The sequence below is a fragment of the Helicoverpa armigera genome, chromosome 15 (genome assembly GCF_030705265.1).
Source record: "Helicoverpa armigera isolate CAAS_96S chromosome 15, ASM3070526v1, whole genome shotgun sequence".
In the NCBI taxonomy this organism is placed as follows: Eukaryota; Metazoa; Arthropoda; class Insecta; order Lepidoptera; family Noctuidae; genus Helicoverpa; species Helicoverpa armigera.
This window is the reverse complement of record NC_087134.1, coordinates 6,099,004-6,114,899: the sequence shown is the minus strand read 5'-3', so window position 1 is coordinate 6,114,899 and position 15,896 is coordinate 6,099,004. Positions and strand designations below refer to the sequence as shown.

Below are 15,896 nucleotides of genomic sequence, written 5' to 3'. Positions count from 1 at the left end.
CTTTTTGGTTTTGTCATCTTTGAATGTATGTTCTATTTTTAAATTGGGAATTTGAGTAGATGTGTTCTTTTGTTTGGATAAAAGAAGATCTGACGCAAGGCTTTGGCTCAGACGTTTGATTGGCAATGTATGTATGTAGCTAAGCTATCACAGGTGTGATTCAGCAAAGTTATAGAAACAGTTGAGAACAATCAAAGAATAGTACTTTAGCTTTCATTTTTCCAGCAGAGTTCTTTGAAAGTTTGCGGGAACAATAAAAAAGTTCAAGGTATTTTTGTAAGAGAAAAGTTATCCAATCAATTTTTTAATTATAACTCTTTCAAGTTACAGAAACAGGGCTATGAAAGACGATTCTTTCCCTATTGTAATTTATATTATAATATTTTTCATGGCTTAAATATGATAATTAATTACCGGGTAAAAATTCTTACCATCTATTAAATATTCTGAAACTCCATAAGCCTGATCCTTGGTATTGCTGACAAAACACTGATAAACTCCTTGGTCGTCCTTCTGAGAATTTTTGATATGTAGTCTTAGGCCGTCTTCAGAAATCTTGAGTCTTTCATTCGGTTTAACGACTTTCGCGTCATGCACCCAGTAGACTAGCTCGATTGGATGCCCCGACACTTTGCATTCAAATGTAACGTCAGCATTCGTTTTCGTTCGCACCACTTCGGGCTTTATTCGGACGGAGATGGGTTCTGCAAAAGAAGAAAATGCCAAAAGAAGTAATATGTTATTTTGTGAGTAATAAAATTTTACGATTAGTCCAATTAGGAGAGTAATACGGAAGAAATCGGGCTCAGGAAAAGGAAACTGTTTACATAAATTAAGCGGATGTTTTCCTCACGTATTCTAGCCGGAGAGAATCGTGTTATACGGCGTGTTTTTGTTTGCCTTTGTTTCTCCACCGTATAATTAAATACAGCTACATAGTGGAACTTTTATATTGAAATTATGTATTCCGTATCCACCCAGATATTGTACGTTTATGATAACTGTTATTCCGGTTATAGATATTGAAATAGAGGCAATCTAGAGCGATAAACCGGTTGAGCACCGTTGTTACTGAAATATACGCCAATTGAAACGTATAATAACACTAACTGGAAATGCTGAACTGAAATCATAGTACCGGAGCATAGATAGGAATTTATTTATTATATTCAATATTGAAATGTACGACTAACTATTGTAGGTAATTAAATTTCCAATTGCGCAAAGTTATAAGTAATAGGAAATTGATTTAATATTTACTTTAGGAAAATAAAAGCTTTACTTGTACTACAATTATGCCAAATTAAGTTACGCCAGAAATGAAAAAAACGATTAAATTACTTTTAAGTAAATGCACTTTGTTCAGCGGCTATGCACCACCGTACAGTATCCGTATTGAAGTCCCTATTGGCCTGACCCATCAAAGAATTTCTCACCATCTACAGTATCCAATCAAATCCCCTAGGACTTACCTGTGACAATAAGTGTGAAGTGCATGGACTCGCCCCCCACGGTATTGTTGAGCCAGCACACGAAGCGGCTGGCGTCTTCACGGCGCACAGCTTGGAGACTCAGCAGGCTTATATTACCAGTAACTGGACTTTATTCAGCGACGATCCGCCTCCACACAGTATCATCCTTGTTCGTGTCCCTATTGGCTTGACCCACCAAAGAATTTCTCAGCATCTTTTCTGATATCAAATCTCCTAAGGCCCAACATACCTGTGACAATAAGTGTGAAGTGCATGGACTCGCCCCCCACGGTATTGTTGAGCCAGCACACGAAGCGGCCGGCGTCTTCACGCCGTACGGCTTGGAGACTCAGCAGACCTTACATTATTCGTAGCTGGATTTTGTTCAGCGACTGCCCACCTCTTTATAGTGTCATCCTTGTTCGTGTCCCTATTGGCTTGACATCAAAGAATTTCTCAGCGTCAAGTCCGCTAAGCCCAACATACCTGTGACAATAAGTGTGAAGTGCATGGACTCGCCCCCCACGGTATTGTTGAGCCAGCACACGAAGCGACCGGCATCTTCATGGCGCACGGCTTGCAACCTCAGCAGGCCTTATATTACTAGTAACTGGACTTTGTTCAGCGACTTTCCATCGCCTTATTTTATCATCCTTGTTCGTGTCCCTATTGGCTTGACCCCTCAAAGAGTTCCTCAGCATCAAGTCCTCTAAGACTAACATACCTGTGACAATAAGTGTGAAGTGCATGGACTCGCCCCCCACGGTATTGTTGAGCCAGCAGACGAAGCGGCCGGCGTCTTCACGGCGCACGGCTTGGAGACTCAGCAGTCCTTATATTACTAGTAACTGGACTTTGTTCAGCGACTATCCACCTTTTACAGTATCATCCTTGTTCGTGACTCTACTATGGCTTGACCCATCGAAGAATTTCTCAGCATCAAATCCCCTAAGAGCAACATACCTGTGACAATAAGTGTGAAGTGCATGGACTCGCCCCCCACGGTATTGTTGAGCCAGCACACGAAGCGGCCGGCGTCTTCACGGCGCACGGCTTGCAACCTCAGCAGGCCTTATATTACACTAGTAACTTCACTTTGCTCAACCACTGTCCTCCTCCGTAGACTGTCATCCTTGTCCCTATTGGCTTGACCCGTCAAAGAATTCCTCAGCGTCAAATCCCCTAAGAGCAACATACCTGTGACAATAAGTGTGAAGTGCATGGACTCGCCCCCCACGGTATTGTTGAGCCAGCACACGAAACGGCCGGCGTCTTCACGCCGCACGGCTTGGAGACTCAGTAGACCGCTGCCGAGGAGCCGTGCTCTCGACCATAAAGAGGTCTTCTCTATGGGAATTAGTTCTTCGTGGTGCTCGCGAAACCACCTGTGGAATTTTAAAAATTATATTTTGTAGGTAATTGCTGTCTCTATAATAAACCCACATAGCGGGCCTGCTGGAAGAGATTTCTTAAGAAATAAGTAATGTTTTGTACTTGGTGGACTGTGTACTTTTAAATAAATAAATAAAATAGTACAAAAAATGTATGTACAACGGACGGTGTTGCTAGTTCATTTTTAGTATGTCAGAAATGGATCATTGCACACCTGCATATTAAACGAACCATATACAAAATACCAGGTAATGTGTTCTCTCTCAAAAATCCAGATAAACCCAGTCTCGTAGTCCTAAAATGTAAGTTCAGCAGCCTCAAGTAAAACTCCCTTGGGAGATTTCGCTCTACCGCAAAGCTAGCAAAACAATAAAATATATGAGCCTATAATAGTGTTAAAAGGTCACATTCAACAAGCTAAAGACGGCAATAGTCAACAAGTTGTGACAAATGGTTCATTGTTACTACAACCATAATGACATGTTTCGCCCGGCCTTTCAACGTTATATCGATTTGTCATCCCATACAAATTGCTTCTAACGATACTTTTTTTTTTCTTTTATTCTACACTGTAAATGAAAGTCCATAAAAATAGGAAAGTACCGATTTTTAACGATACTTCTAACGATACTTTTTTTTTCTTTTATTCTACACTTAACCCCATGATGAACATCGTTGATTATATTATCAGAGTGTAATAAAACGCTGCTCATTTAGTTATTAATAGATGAAAAAGATGATATTGACAATAAATTAAATAAAACTTATAATAAATTCGCGATAAAAATACTAGGTACCTACCGTTTTCCAAAAGGTTATTCTCATATTCTGACTGACAGTCTGTTTGCCGCCCTTTTGATCCACGACCATAGATATCATATCAGGACAAAGTTTTATTTAGCCATAAGCCTTGTCTATGCGTTTATAACTATTTTTAATAAATAATCGCATGTTCAAACCATAGATATAATATTACTAAACAAGATTGCGCACGCTCAAAATATATATTTACGAAAATGAACTCTATTCTAACGCAATAAGGTACTAAATTTGTTGCATAGTACAGAGAGGCAAATCCGAGCCGAGAGGGATAGTTCGAACGGAGGCTGTTTGTCTCTTTCTAACACCTGCCAGCATAAAAAAATGTTGTGATCAAAAGTTTTGTCTTCCCAAAAAACAATTGAATCACTTATATTTTTATCTTATTTTCACAATTGTAAGTCAACAAATTAATAACAATCGCTTTAATTTATTCGTATTAATTCTTAAAACATAAACAACATAAATTTTTATTCTGCTTTTTTTTATTTTCTAGTGGTAACCCTGAACATTCTTGGCGCGTAATCAGCATTTAAAATGTTGTTTATATTTTTTTGTATTAAATCAATTTAAACTATTAAAATGGTGAAAAAGTGTTGTTTTATACTTGTGAAAGTGAATCCTATGGTGGTTGCAATATATTGTTCCACAGGTAAGCTAATAATAACATTTTCGTAAATCAAACAACTAGGGTGCCCATGAATTCTTGTAATGAGTCAAAATATGGGTGATGGATTTTAAAACTGTTGTACTTTTGTTATAGCTTCCCAAAAAAATGTAGAAAGGTGATATAAATGGCTCAGCAGTCTATATGTGAAGCAAAAATACAACAAAATCAGTCTGCACTTCGAATCTTCCTGTTTTCATTACTGCTATTTCCCACAAATTATTAAAAGCCTTTATTAGTATTTTAAGGTCACAAACTGCGTAAGTTAAAACTTCAATACCAATCTATGTTTAATAATCTTAGTAAACTCGGATTGGTCTCACGTAGCTAAATCTCATAGTCACCCTATTAGAGAGGGACAGACAGCCTCCGTACTAACTGTTTCACTCGGCTCGTTTTTTGGGTTTATGTGCGCAGTCCTGTTTACTAATATTATGTCTATGGTTCAAACACTATAACAGGGTTTTCACATTCGCAGATTTTCCACTCAGTACCTACTATCGAGCGTTGTTACCGAAATATGACTCATGAAATTCATTGACCAACTTACGATTACACAATGTCTTATCATCACGTAATACAAAGGTTATAATATAGTAATCATTTCATATACCTAAGGGAATGTGAATAACGAAGACCTATTAAATACCGTAAGTCCTTTTATGATCTGCGAATACATTTTTATAGGACGCAGTAATGGGAAATATTCCTAATGCCGTTTCAAGTATTTAATAACCCTTGACATAGTTTATGTTTGAGGAAATTTGTTTCGGATTGAATTACGTTGTCGGGAGTCAAAGTGAACTAACTTATTTCGGGCTGTCCAGATAATGTTACGAGAAAGAGACCGCACATAGTTTCATCTTTCTCGTTCCAGCATTACATGATGACAAAAGCTTTGTGAATACGGTCTAATATCCTATGCGCAAATTTTCGGAAATGAAAATGGCTATGTGGCGCGAAATCTTCAATGTTCTCCAACTTAGGTTCCCTTTTAGAAATAGTTTGAAAGGAGTTGAAATGCACCGGGACATTTGCATTCTAAAAGGTTTCCACGAACTATGGCTGGATATGAAAGTTTATGGCGTATTCAGTAGCTCGCCGCGGTAATTCTTTGAAAACATAAAATGTTATCAGTTCACTGGTGAAGTTTGTGAACTTTTATGTACTCTATAACTCTCAGACAGACGTTTTGAAATCACCACAGATTTTATTGTGGTTTACGTCTCATTTTCTCTGCATGTAAGTTCTATTTGTAAGGTGTCTTTGAAAACGGGAGTTTTGGGATCTGTTTATGGAACTAGCTTAGCTTCCCCTAAAAGTTAGCCGTCGCTTGCGGCCAAGCAATTAGGTAAGATCAATATGTGCATGCCCATCCGAAACACGCGAATAGAAGCAGCTTCAAACGACTCCTCCACTAAAATAGATGCAAAGCTATCGTTGGCTGGTATAGATATTAGGTAAAACCACGTACAAAAGACAAATACCGAGTAAAGGAAGTTTGGTGTGCGAGCCATCGACCCATGAGGTCGGTTTGCACGGTTATTTGACTAGCCATGGCCAAGTTTGGCCGCCGAAACTTGGCAACATTTTCCCGTGTGTACTTACTTCTCAGGTACGTAATTGGAGCTGGGGTCCGGACTGAATATGTTTGCTTTGGCTTATGTAAATTAGGTCAATCATTTTCTTTTTATAAAACCACTTTTCTTGCCATTATGAGATGTGTCCAATTACCTAAATTAAGTACCTAAGTTTTGCATGTGTGGTTCCAAAATATGTATTTTTGACTAAGGAAGGAAGGCCACTGTTTCAAAACAGAATAGTGTTTTTAGAGCAGATTTAAAATCGGTGACCTTTCGGGTCTCGCTACCAGGATCGAAACGGCAACGTAACAGCGGACGAAACGATAACATTATGAAAATCTATTTAAATTACACGCCATTTTGCCATCTAGAGACGAGCTAAGTACATGAGCTACATAGCTTGCTACATTTCCAAGGGTATAATGCAATTTACCGGGTTTTGCGGGCTAAATTGCTCCTTGGCAGTTAAAACGAATCACGTCGCATGGGGATTATAAAATTGCGGTAAAATCTCGATGCGAGATCAAAACGCTTTGATGGCGAAATAAACCGGCCAGTTTGACCGTGTCGCGTGTATCGTCAGCTTAAAGGATGAATGCTGTGAATTTTAACGCCTTGTTTTGCGTACTAACGCCTGAATACAGGGTCTGCGTGAATAGTGTAGGTAGGTACAGAGTTAGTATTGAAATGAAAGAGATCAACATTTAAATTGTCATGTGTATTAAGATTCCCAACAAACAAGCTACTCTTATAAAATTATATGTTTAAGGTCTAATTTCTTATAGTTGCTCTAAAATCGCTTTCATTATGTCAATGTTCCTTATTATGGCACAATATAAGAAGATTTGGCTAATATTACCTTTACTCTTATAATTTGGTTGGGTTAACCATAACAAGTCCAAATTACATGATTATAATAAGGATTGAAAATGTGTTATTCTCATAAGCGCATTTACAATGCTTTTAAGCCTTATAATATTCAAAACCTTATAAAAGCTTTTCATTTGGCTAATTGTTCTTTATAATAGTAATGCATAAGCTAACTATGATACTTTTACACTCATAGGAGCATTTCATAAGATGTCTACCCAACAAACAATATTCTGCATTTTATATGGTCTTTACAAGAATGAATGCAATCCATAATCACTTACATAGTCATTAAAAAGGTTTTATTCTCTAGATGGTCATATTAAAATATTCTTATACCACTTCTACTGCTAAGAGTATAATACTACAAAATGACAACCCGATACCAACAAATCACTTGATGGTTCCGTCAATGATTTTATGGAAGATGACAATGAAGTACAGGAAATCAGTCAAGAAGAATATAACGGTAGTGGTAGTGAAGAAGACATAAATTGAGATCTTCTCCGTAAATACAACCATTGTGATAATACCTCAAATGTAATATAGCTAATATTAATACAGCTACGGAATGATGAAAGGAACCCTAACGGTAGATAAAATGGCGATAGCAGATGGAATAAATGTTGCCATTACAGAGCTTATAATCTTATAGATTTCTAATAGACGTTGTGAGAATGATATTACCCTTGTAAAAGCGTTATAAAAAACATGCCTTAATAATTATTCACATTTTTACGTCAAAACTACTCAAATTCAAGGGCGCGTTGATATAATTACACTTTTTGTACCACATTTTATCATACGTTTGAATTCCCACACAGTTTTCTCAATAAACAAGCACAATATACTCTCGGATTCAGGTACACTAAAAAAAATAAATGAAATCAATCATGGTTCTTGTTTTCTTTAAAATACTCGTTGACGCTGCCAAACTGAAAAAATCACTCAACAAAACACTTGTTGCAGAATCTCAAACACTGATTTTAAGGCGAATAGCAATAAAATAGTATTTGTCTTGCCGCTATAAGTTTTACTCCCTTGTTGCTCGCCATTATAAAACATGTATAAGATTGGTTGGCTTTTTAAGAGCAAATCCTTTTGCTTTTATTAGTTTGACTCCCTTATCGCTTGCTATAATAAAGTACATATAAGAAAAAGAAGCTGACAATAAAGCAAATATAAGGGGGGTTTGAGGTTATTGTTCTTGTAATTTGTGCCCAAACGCACCCTTATTAGCGTTAATACGGCTCCTATAAGAAATTTATTTTTAGCATTTTTAGCCACTATGAGAGGATTTTTTGTTTGTTGTAGGTCTGTAGACCTTTTGTATTTATTTTTAAACAAAAGAATAATAGAAATCATTTATTTCCGAAAATAGGTCTCAGCGTTTTTACAAAAACGAAACAAATTATTTTTATTGAAAGGTCACAAACAATTTCTGTCTCTATTGTGATCATAATTTCATAGAATTTGAATTCTCGCTTACATTGATTTAGAATAGGTAAATACATGTATTTGATTGAGTTAATATTACACGACCACAATTGCTATTAATTAGTGGTAATGTTCAAACAACTGAATTAGGTGATAGCTGAGAATAAAATGGGTGACAAAACCACCAATCCAATATGATTTGTTTGACGTTATTATTTGACCGGTAAATCGTGCTAAATTAATGTAATTGGATATTTGGAATAGTAAACATTTTATACCCTGTAATTGCCATAGGTATTGTCAGTTCTTTTTATAATTTCTAACAGCTGGATATCATACCTATACCTACTATGTGATATATTGACAAAAATGTTGGTTGCTAACGGGTGATTGACGATACTTATAATACTTCGGCTTTTTTACGCCTAAGTTTCATCAGAATAAATTACTTTATCGTCGGCTGTGTCTAAGGTAAACTTAAAAAGTAATTTGCAAACAAACATCGCTTGTAACAAATCGTGCTTGAAAATACCGACTCTTTAACCTCCATACAACGATTAGTACTCGAAACCTTTTAAGCAAATCAGCAGTCGATGGCCATTACGCGTTCTAACACAAGACCTATTTCTGAGTAAAAACTAGGGCTTTAGCCTCTTTGCTCTGTGAGGCCTCTCCCCGAGTCTGTTGTTTGCTTACTGAAGCGATACCTTTTAGCGAGAGGATACAGCCGCATAAAATGTTCCTTAGTTTTTTTTTATGTTAAAGTGTATGAAGGTCTGTAGACTTTTTGGTTGGTTGTGAAATGGGACGCGATGCCGGTGTAGTGGATTTGCTCAGATTTTTTAAGGTGAGTATTTATTTTAAGTAGTAATACTGAGTGGAACTGCTTATATAGTGAAAACTTACTTTCATGTAAAATGTGTATTTTATAAACGAAAAAAGTTTTATATATGGCGAATAATGAAATCTGCATTCAATTTTAAGATAAATTAAATCTATATTTAAAAATAATTGAAATATCTATAATAATCTGAATTCAAATGTTCAAGTCCTGACAGTGAAACGTATTTCATTTGTCAAAAATGTTCTTCAAACTAAAAGAAAATCATCAGAACCTTTATGAATCTTAAAAAAAAAAACAATTCAAATAAAGAATTGCAAATCATTTTTTTTATCATAAACATGATTTGCACTACATTTTTCTCACCTGTAACTAGGCACCGGCCACGCATGCGCGGCGCACGGCAATCGGACATCTTGTCCGGCTTGTATGCGTCGCGTGCGCGGCTCCGTCGCCATCCGCGGCCTCACGCCGCCTTTGGGTTCCGTCACTATTATGTGACCTGGTGGAATAAAGAATACCGTACTTGTCATTAGCTAAAACAAAACGTAGAGTGAAAGAAAAAAAAAACGACATGTCAATACGAACATTGTGTTCCATTTTTAAATTCTTATGTTCAGATATTGCGAAAAAAAAAGAACTAGGTAAGGGGCGGAATACAAGTACTAATACTAATAGCCAATGTCTTCAACAAAAGTAAAAGCCAAAGTAAAAATCAAAGTAGTGTCTAAAGTAAAAGTAACGGTCAAATTCGTTTTTTTTATTGGTTTTGCTGTCACTTTAGCCTTGAAAAAACTAATTTGACCGTTACTTTTACTTTAGACATTACTTTGACTTTTATGTTTGATGAAGAAACTGGCCGTAAGTGATGTATATTCTTCCTCTTATTTATAAAAACTGATAGCCAATGTAATAAAGTCATATGCCCAAAATGTTCGAATTAATTAACAATTGTGGTCATTAAGTATGGCGAATAATCGTGATATTGAGCTTAATTGAGAGCACCCATTAATTAGAATCAGTTATAATTACTTGTGGCAAAATTAGCTTGTTAAACCAAGCTACGAGTGTATTGAGTTACACGTATGATTGTCTGAAATTCGTTACTTAATTATAATCTCTGTCGAATGTTGGCATACAATCTGCCCAATTTTTCAGTACCTTCTCATTCAACATTATCTACAAATCTGTCCAAAACGGTTTGAAACATTGTAACTGGTTATTCTACGCTGATGTTTCGCTTTCGCTGTTACTGGCCACTTACGTTCTCAAACTTCAAAATAGTAAAAAAATAAAACCAATTTAAAATTCGAACTTACCGAAATATAGGCTAGTATACAAGGTCCCGGTGATCCGGTCCCGTACACGACACCGGAACGCGTTGTGCCGGTCCCGAGGGCTGACCCCGCTTATGTACAATGACCCGTCGTCTAGACGCTGGTACTTAGATCCTGGACCAAACAGTATTGTTTTTATTTATTTATTAATCTACATACCTTATACTATTACAGGGTACTAAAGTGCGATAAATGCGCCTTAATTACACATAAATTATTTATACTTAAAACTAATGTTAAATTCAGTACATGGGGGTTAAGTGAAAGGTATGGTTGAAGCACTCAAATCAAACTTCAGGTCAAGCAAGACTCATAGCAAGCTTACATCTTAGAAATAAAGTAATGTCCTCCAACATGTAAAGATATTGTTCGTTTTCATCTGTTTTACAAACGTAGGATGGTAACATAGGCAAAGATGAAAACGATAAAGGTAGGTAAGTACTGAAAAAAATACCTTCAAATACATTGATACACCTCTAAAAGATACCCTATTATTTTTCCATATCGTTGTTCTAAAAATAAAATCACATAGTCCGGTGATGGTACTTTTCCACGGTCGAAGACAATTTTTGGTAGCTTGGTCTTGAAGTATACGTAGGTACCTCTAAAGAAGCGTTTTAATGAAAAGTTATTGAGATTGTACTACACCAAATTTTTTAAAGGATGCTCAAATAGATTGGACAATTTATATTTTTTCTGAGAAACAAGTTTTTTAATAACCATACCGTCATATTACTCGCATGAAATAAATTGTTATATATGACGCTCGCAGCTTCTTTTTTAACACCTCAATTTATTTTACGTGGAAATAAGATTCCGGCTGAAAATGTAATTGCGTGTGTCGTCGCCTGACAAGTGTTTTGATGAGAAAAGCAACAATTTCCTCTTTGTGCGATATTCTATGAAGATATCTTGGAATATTTTTTGGCCTTAGGTACACGGCCTTAGCTAATTCTGTGATTTTTTCATGAACTGAACGTTCTTGAACATATCTAATTTAGACAACTGACAAAGTATGTAGGTACATAAAAATTTAATATACCTACATAAGTACATATTTCGTTCTGCAGAAAAAAGTTTCATCAAATCGCTTTTCGAGTTAAATTAAATACAAATCGATTTCAATTAGAGTAAAGATTTTTTCCAGTTCGAGATAAAGTTTGGTAAAATTATATGAGCAGATAAAAAGTTTGTTTGAACTTAAATTAAAGCAGGTTAACATACTACTGTTAGTTAACATGAGAAAAAACTATTCGATGGAATATTTAATAAATGTATGCCTAAATATGTAAAAATATGGCTCTTATAATATAGTTTTCCCACAGATAAAATGAAACGTCGTAGCCTCGTAGGCAATAGCTTTCTAACATAAACGGACTGAATGGCCATTAAGTACGTGACTGTCATTATATTATTTCGTATAATTGACTATATAACATAATTTATCTTTCTGAATATCACGTAACTAATGTAAATCTTCTCTATTTCGATATCTCGAATAGTTATGTTATGGCGACGAATATATCAAACTCGGTATAATATACTTACTTTGTTATGCTCATTCAACTGATTAATGTCGGTCTTTGAATATTTTATCATTCCCAATTACAATCGGTATTATATTCGGTTTGTTTATTTTGTTTCGCGATCAGTAATTTATACAATTAACGCGATTAGTGTATTGGGAGAGAATATGCACAATTTAAATTTCACATTTTGGTCATTAAATTGTGTTACACTAGAAATTCATTTGATTTATTAATTAAACAATAAATAAACAATTGTTAAGTTAGAATTTTCTAATTTGGCATAATATCGTATTTCGATTTGAATATTCTTTTTCGATTCCATTTACGCAATTTGTACTTCCTATCCGGTGACTATGGTCACCCAAGTAGGAACTCAAGCAACAAACGTACGTAGTTAAAACGATCACCCATCCATACCCTGTGCGTGACAGTAGCACTGTTAGGAGTAGCATGGCATTGTGCCCTGCCTTTAGTAGCAGTAGCAGTAACAGTTGATTACCTAAATGATGCGGCACGTTGACCTGGTCATCAGTGAACCAGTCGGTGCTGCTGACTCGGTCGGCGCAGTGGGGAGGTACCACGCACCGCAGCACCACAGCATTGGGTCCTTCCTCACTCTAGCTAGCCACATAAGGAAGTTCATTACCTAAATGATGCGGCACGTTGACCTGGTCATCAGTGAACCAGTCGGTGCTGCTGACTCGGTCGGCGCAGTGGGGAGGCACCACGCACCGCAGCACCACAGCATTGGGTCCTCACTTACTCTAGTCACATAAGGCAGTTCATTACCTAAATGATGCGGCACGTTGACCTGGTCATCAGTGAACCAGTCGGTGCTGCTGACTCGGTCGGCGCAGTGGGGAGGCACCACGCACCGCAGCACCACAGCATTGGGTCCTCACTTACTCTAGTCACATAAGGCAGTTCATTACCTAAATGATGCGGCACGTTGACCTGGTCATCAGTGAACCAGTCGGTGCTGCTGACTCGGTCGGCGCAGTGGGGAGGCACCACGCACCGCAGCACCACAGCATTGCCGGCCATCACGTACTCATCTGGCACGTGAATCTCCCATGGTATGTTTAGTGCTGAAAATAATAAGCTAGTAAAAAACACTGGCAGCCTTACTACAAAAATTAAACATTTGTTGAAAACTTGTCTAAAAAAAGTGTGTATGCCAAAAGGATCTTATTTCAACGACATAATCTGTCATTTTTTAGACAAGTGTTCAACAGGCGTTTTAAAGTTTTTGTGGTACGACGGTGGAACTTTAAAGAAGAAATATGTAGGTACCTAGTGGGATTATTTATATGTATTAGCCTTATTAAACCTACTTTCTAAAAAAAACATCTCTTTGTGAAAAAACAAACAAAACATTCGTAGGTACCCAAAGGTTCCTATTGGCAATTTAGCTAAACTATAAAGAACAAAAAATAAGGTTAATTAAAGTGTCTCAGAGTCTCAGATAAATCGCCTACTTGATACTCTCGTCTTGTTTAAGAAAAAAGGGAATTCACTACACTAGACTTTTACTTAACTGTCTAGTTCAATTTCGTGCTTCTAAGTTCTTTAATTTAGTTAATAAATAACCTTATTTAATTTGCTTAAAATGTTTATTATTTATAAACATAAGGGTAAAATTGAATCTATTGAAATAAGTTAGAGGCGCTATTTGTTCGGGCTCTTTTATAAATCAACCATAATGAAATGAAATACACCGCACTGTTGTCGTACCTGCAACAGGTATATCCACTTATGTGCCAACAATATACAAGCGTGATATTATAAATTAAAAAACGAATTCCATCCGTAATTATCGTAGGTCAGTCACAGCTCAAGAGTAGGCCACAATTAAAGAAAAACTGCTGACTACGTTTTATCTCTGTAATCCCTTTTAACACAAACGGCAAATTTCTTCACAGACCTCTAATTGCGGATTTGAAATCGCTTTCATCCACGCTTCATTTAGTTTATTTCCCATGAATTATAAACGGGGCCACGGGGCCTACATTTTATGGAAAGGACTCTCAATTAACGGTAGGCTCGTAATATTTTACCCACCTTTATTTCTATTAAAAACATTGTATAACAGGGAAATTTTCTGAAAAGTTTCACCTTTGAATGTTTTTGTTTTTGAGACCTTATTGTATTTAAAAGTAAACAAGGCAGTTTTTATATGAAACTAACGAAACAGTTTGTTGTACCTCCACACACATACACTTACACTGCCTTTAGTACCAAGGTACCTTATCGTCAAAAAGTATTTATTTAAAAGGTTTGCATTTTATTTTAAATACACATTCCAACAGCACATAATTACAGAAGAATATTAAAGCAGCAATTAATTAAACATTTCCAAACATAAATAGTAATAAACTATCACACCACAAACCAATATTCATATTTCACTCTAATTTCAAATTATCAATGGCTGTATGATCGGCTGCACATTTTTAACCTATATTAATTCATACTGGTCATATTAATTACAAAGTGCAAATTAATTATAACTAGCTACATCCATTTAATGTCACAATATTCGAGGAAAATGGAGTATTTGATATGCAAATAGCAGTGCTTTTCCGCAATTAATTAGTCTGTGCTTCCAAGATGGCGTAGAGATGCAGTTACCGAGATTAGGATCTCAACTCACTTTGTGGTTAACTCAGACGCAAAACAAGTATTTCAGCCAGACTTTAGTTTATAATACGTCAGGGAGAGAAGACTTCACCGTGGATACTGTTATTTCGTGAAGTAAACTTGAGACTTATTGAACTGTAGCCTCTCTGAGCCAATTTTCTGGTCAAGTGCAAGACGAACTCGCCGGTCGCCTAGAAACTTTTATGTTCAATTTATCTCTGTTACATTTTTTGTTCGTTGCGGAATTTAAGATTAATATTTCGAATTTTCCATGTATTTCGCAGTGCATCGCAAAGTTGAGCACTCTAGACTTTTATTGCTTTTTTAGTTCACTTAGCTTTAGTCACTTAGTTTTTTAGACGGTTTAAAATTTGTGGCAGGTCACTTTACGGACTTAAAATGTGGTTGTGTTAATATTTTATGCTGCAATGCGGGGTTATTGCACTTTTATAAAATAGGGCCAAGGATTTAGTTTACTTAATAACTTACTTAGCTACAGAAATCTACCTTTACGAAAGTGGATACTTACTTTAATATATAAGCTTAATAACTTTTTGTCTACTTACCCGCATGTACATGAATATTCTTGGAGAGCACGGCAAACCCGCTGGCGATCCTCAGTCGGCAACGGTACGTGGTGGCGTGCACATCTCTTCTGAAGTGCTCCGCGGGGAAGGGGGGCAGTTCCAGAGAACCGTTGGCCAGCACCCGGCGAAGTCCAGCTAAGGCACCGGCCACCGTGTTGTCTGGGAGAAGCCAGTCCAGCTGAAAGAAATATGACAAATTAGAGTTTGAAATTGGAATAGCAATTACTGATTCTTTTAGAACAAATGAACAACAAAATTATTCGGTGCTTTCTTATCTTCTTTGTGGTCTGCAATATGAACTTTCGTGTCAAAGAAACTAGCCAGTCTTTTTTGTAGGAGGTAATTGTAATAGCACATAGCTTTTAGCTGGCCATTTCAGTTTCTGATAGAAAAATCTACTTCGCTTTGCTCGAGCTCCTGCGTAAGTACTAAGTTGCAAGTAAGTATACCTTCTTATATCGAAAGTTATCTACTTCTTCTTATCTAAATAAGGTTACCTAAGTAGAAACTTGCGGCAGGTATCTACATATTTTAAATACAAAAATATTTATTTACCAAGACCTGAGAATTTTAGTATCGACGTTCAATTCGAATTTATTTACGTATTTTCATAGTCAAAAGCATCACATTATTTGCTTAAGAAGTGGTTATAAAATCTACGTGTGATGCAAAGGAATAAACAAAGTCGATGAAGTAATAACAGATAAATTCCTCCGGCAATA

General features: G+C 36.3%; 1 protein-coding gene across 1 annotated transcript in view; it reads right to left on the bottom strand.

Moving 5' to 3' along the window:
* LOC110370533 (cell adhesion molecule Dscam1) overlaps positions 1 to 15,896 on the bottom strand; it is a 160,389-nt gene that overhangs the window by 30,508 nt on the left and 113,985 nt on the right. Inside the window, 6 exon segments of the mRNA XM_064038178.1 lie at positions 432 to 704; positions 2,670 to 2,857; positions 9,448 to 9,583; positions 10,401 to 10,532; positions 12,880 to 13,035; positions 15,154 to 15,352. Of these exon segments, the coding sequence (XP_063894248.1) occupies positions 432 to 704; positions 2,670 to 2,857; positions 9,448 to 9,583; positions 10,401 to 10,532; positions 12,880 to 13,035; positions 15,154 to 15,352 (1,084 nt within the window).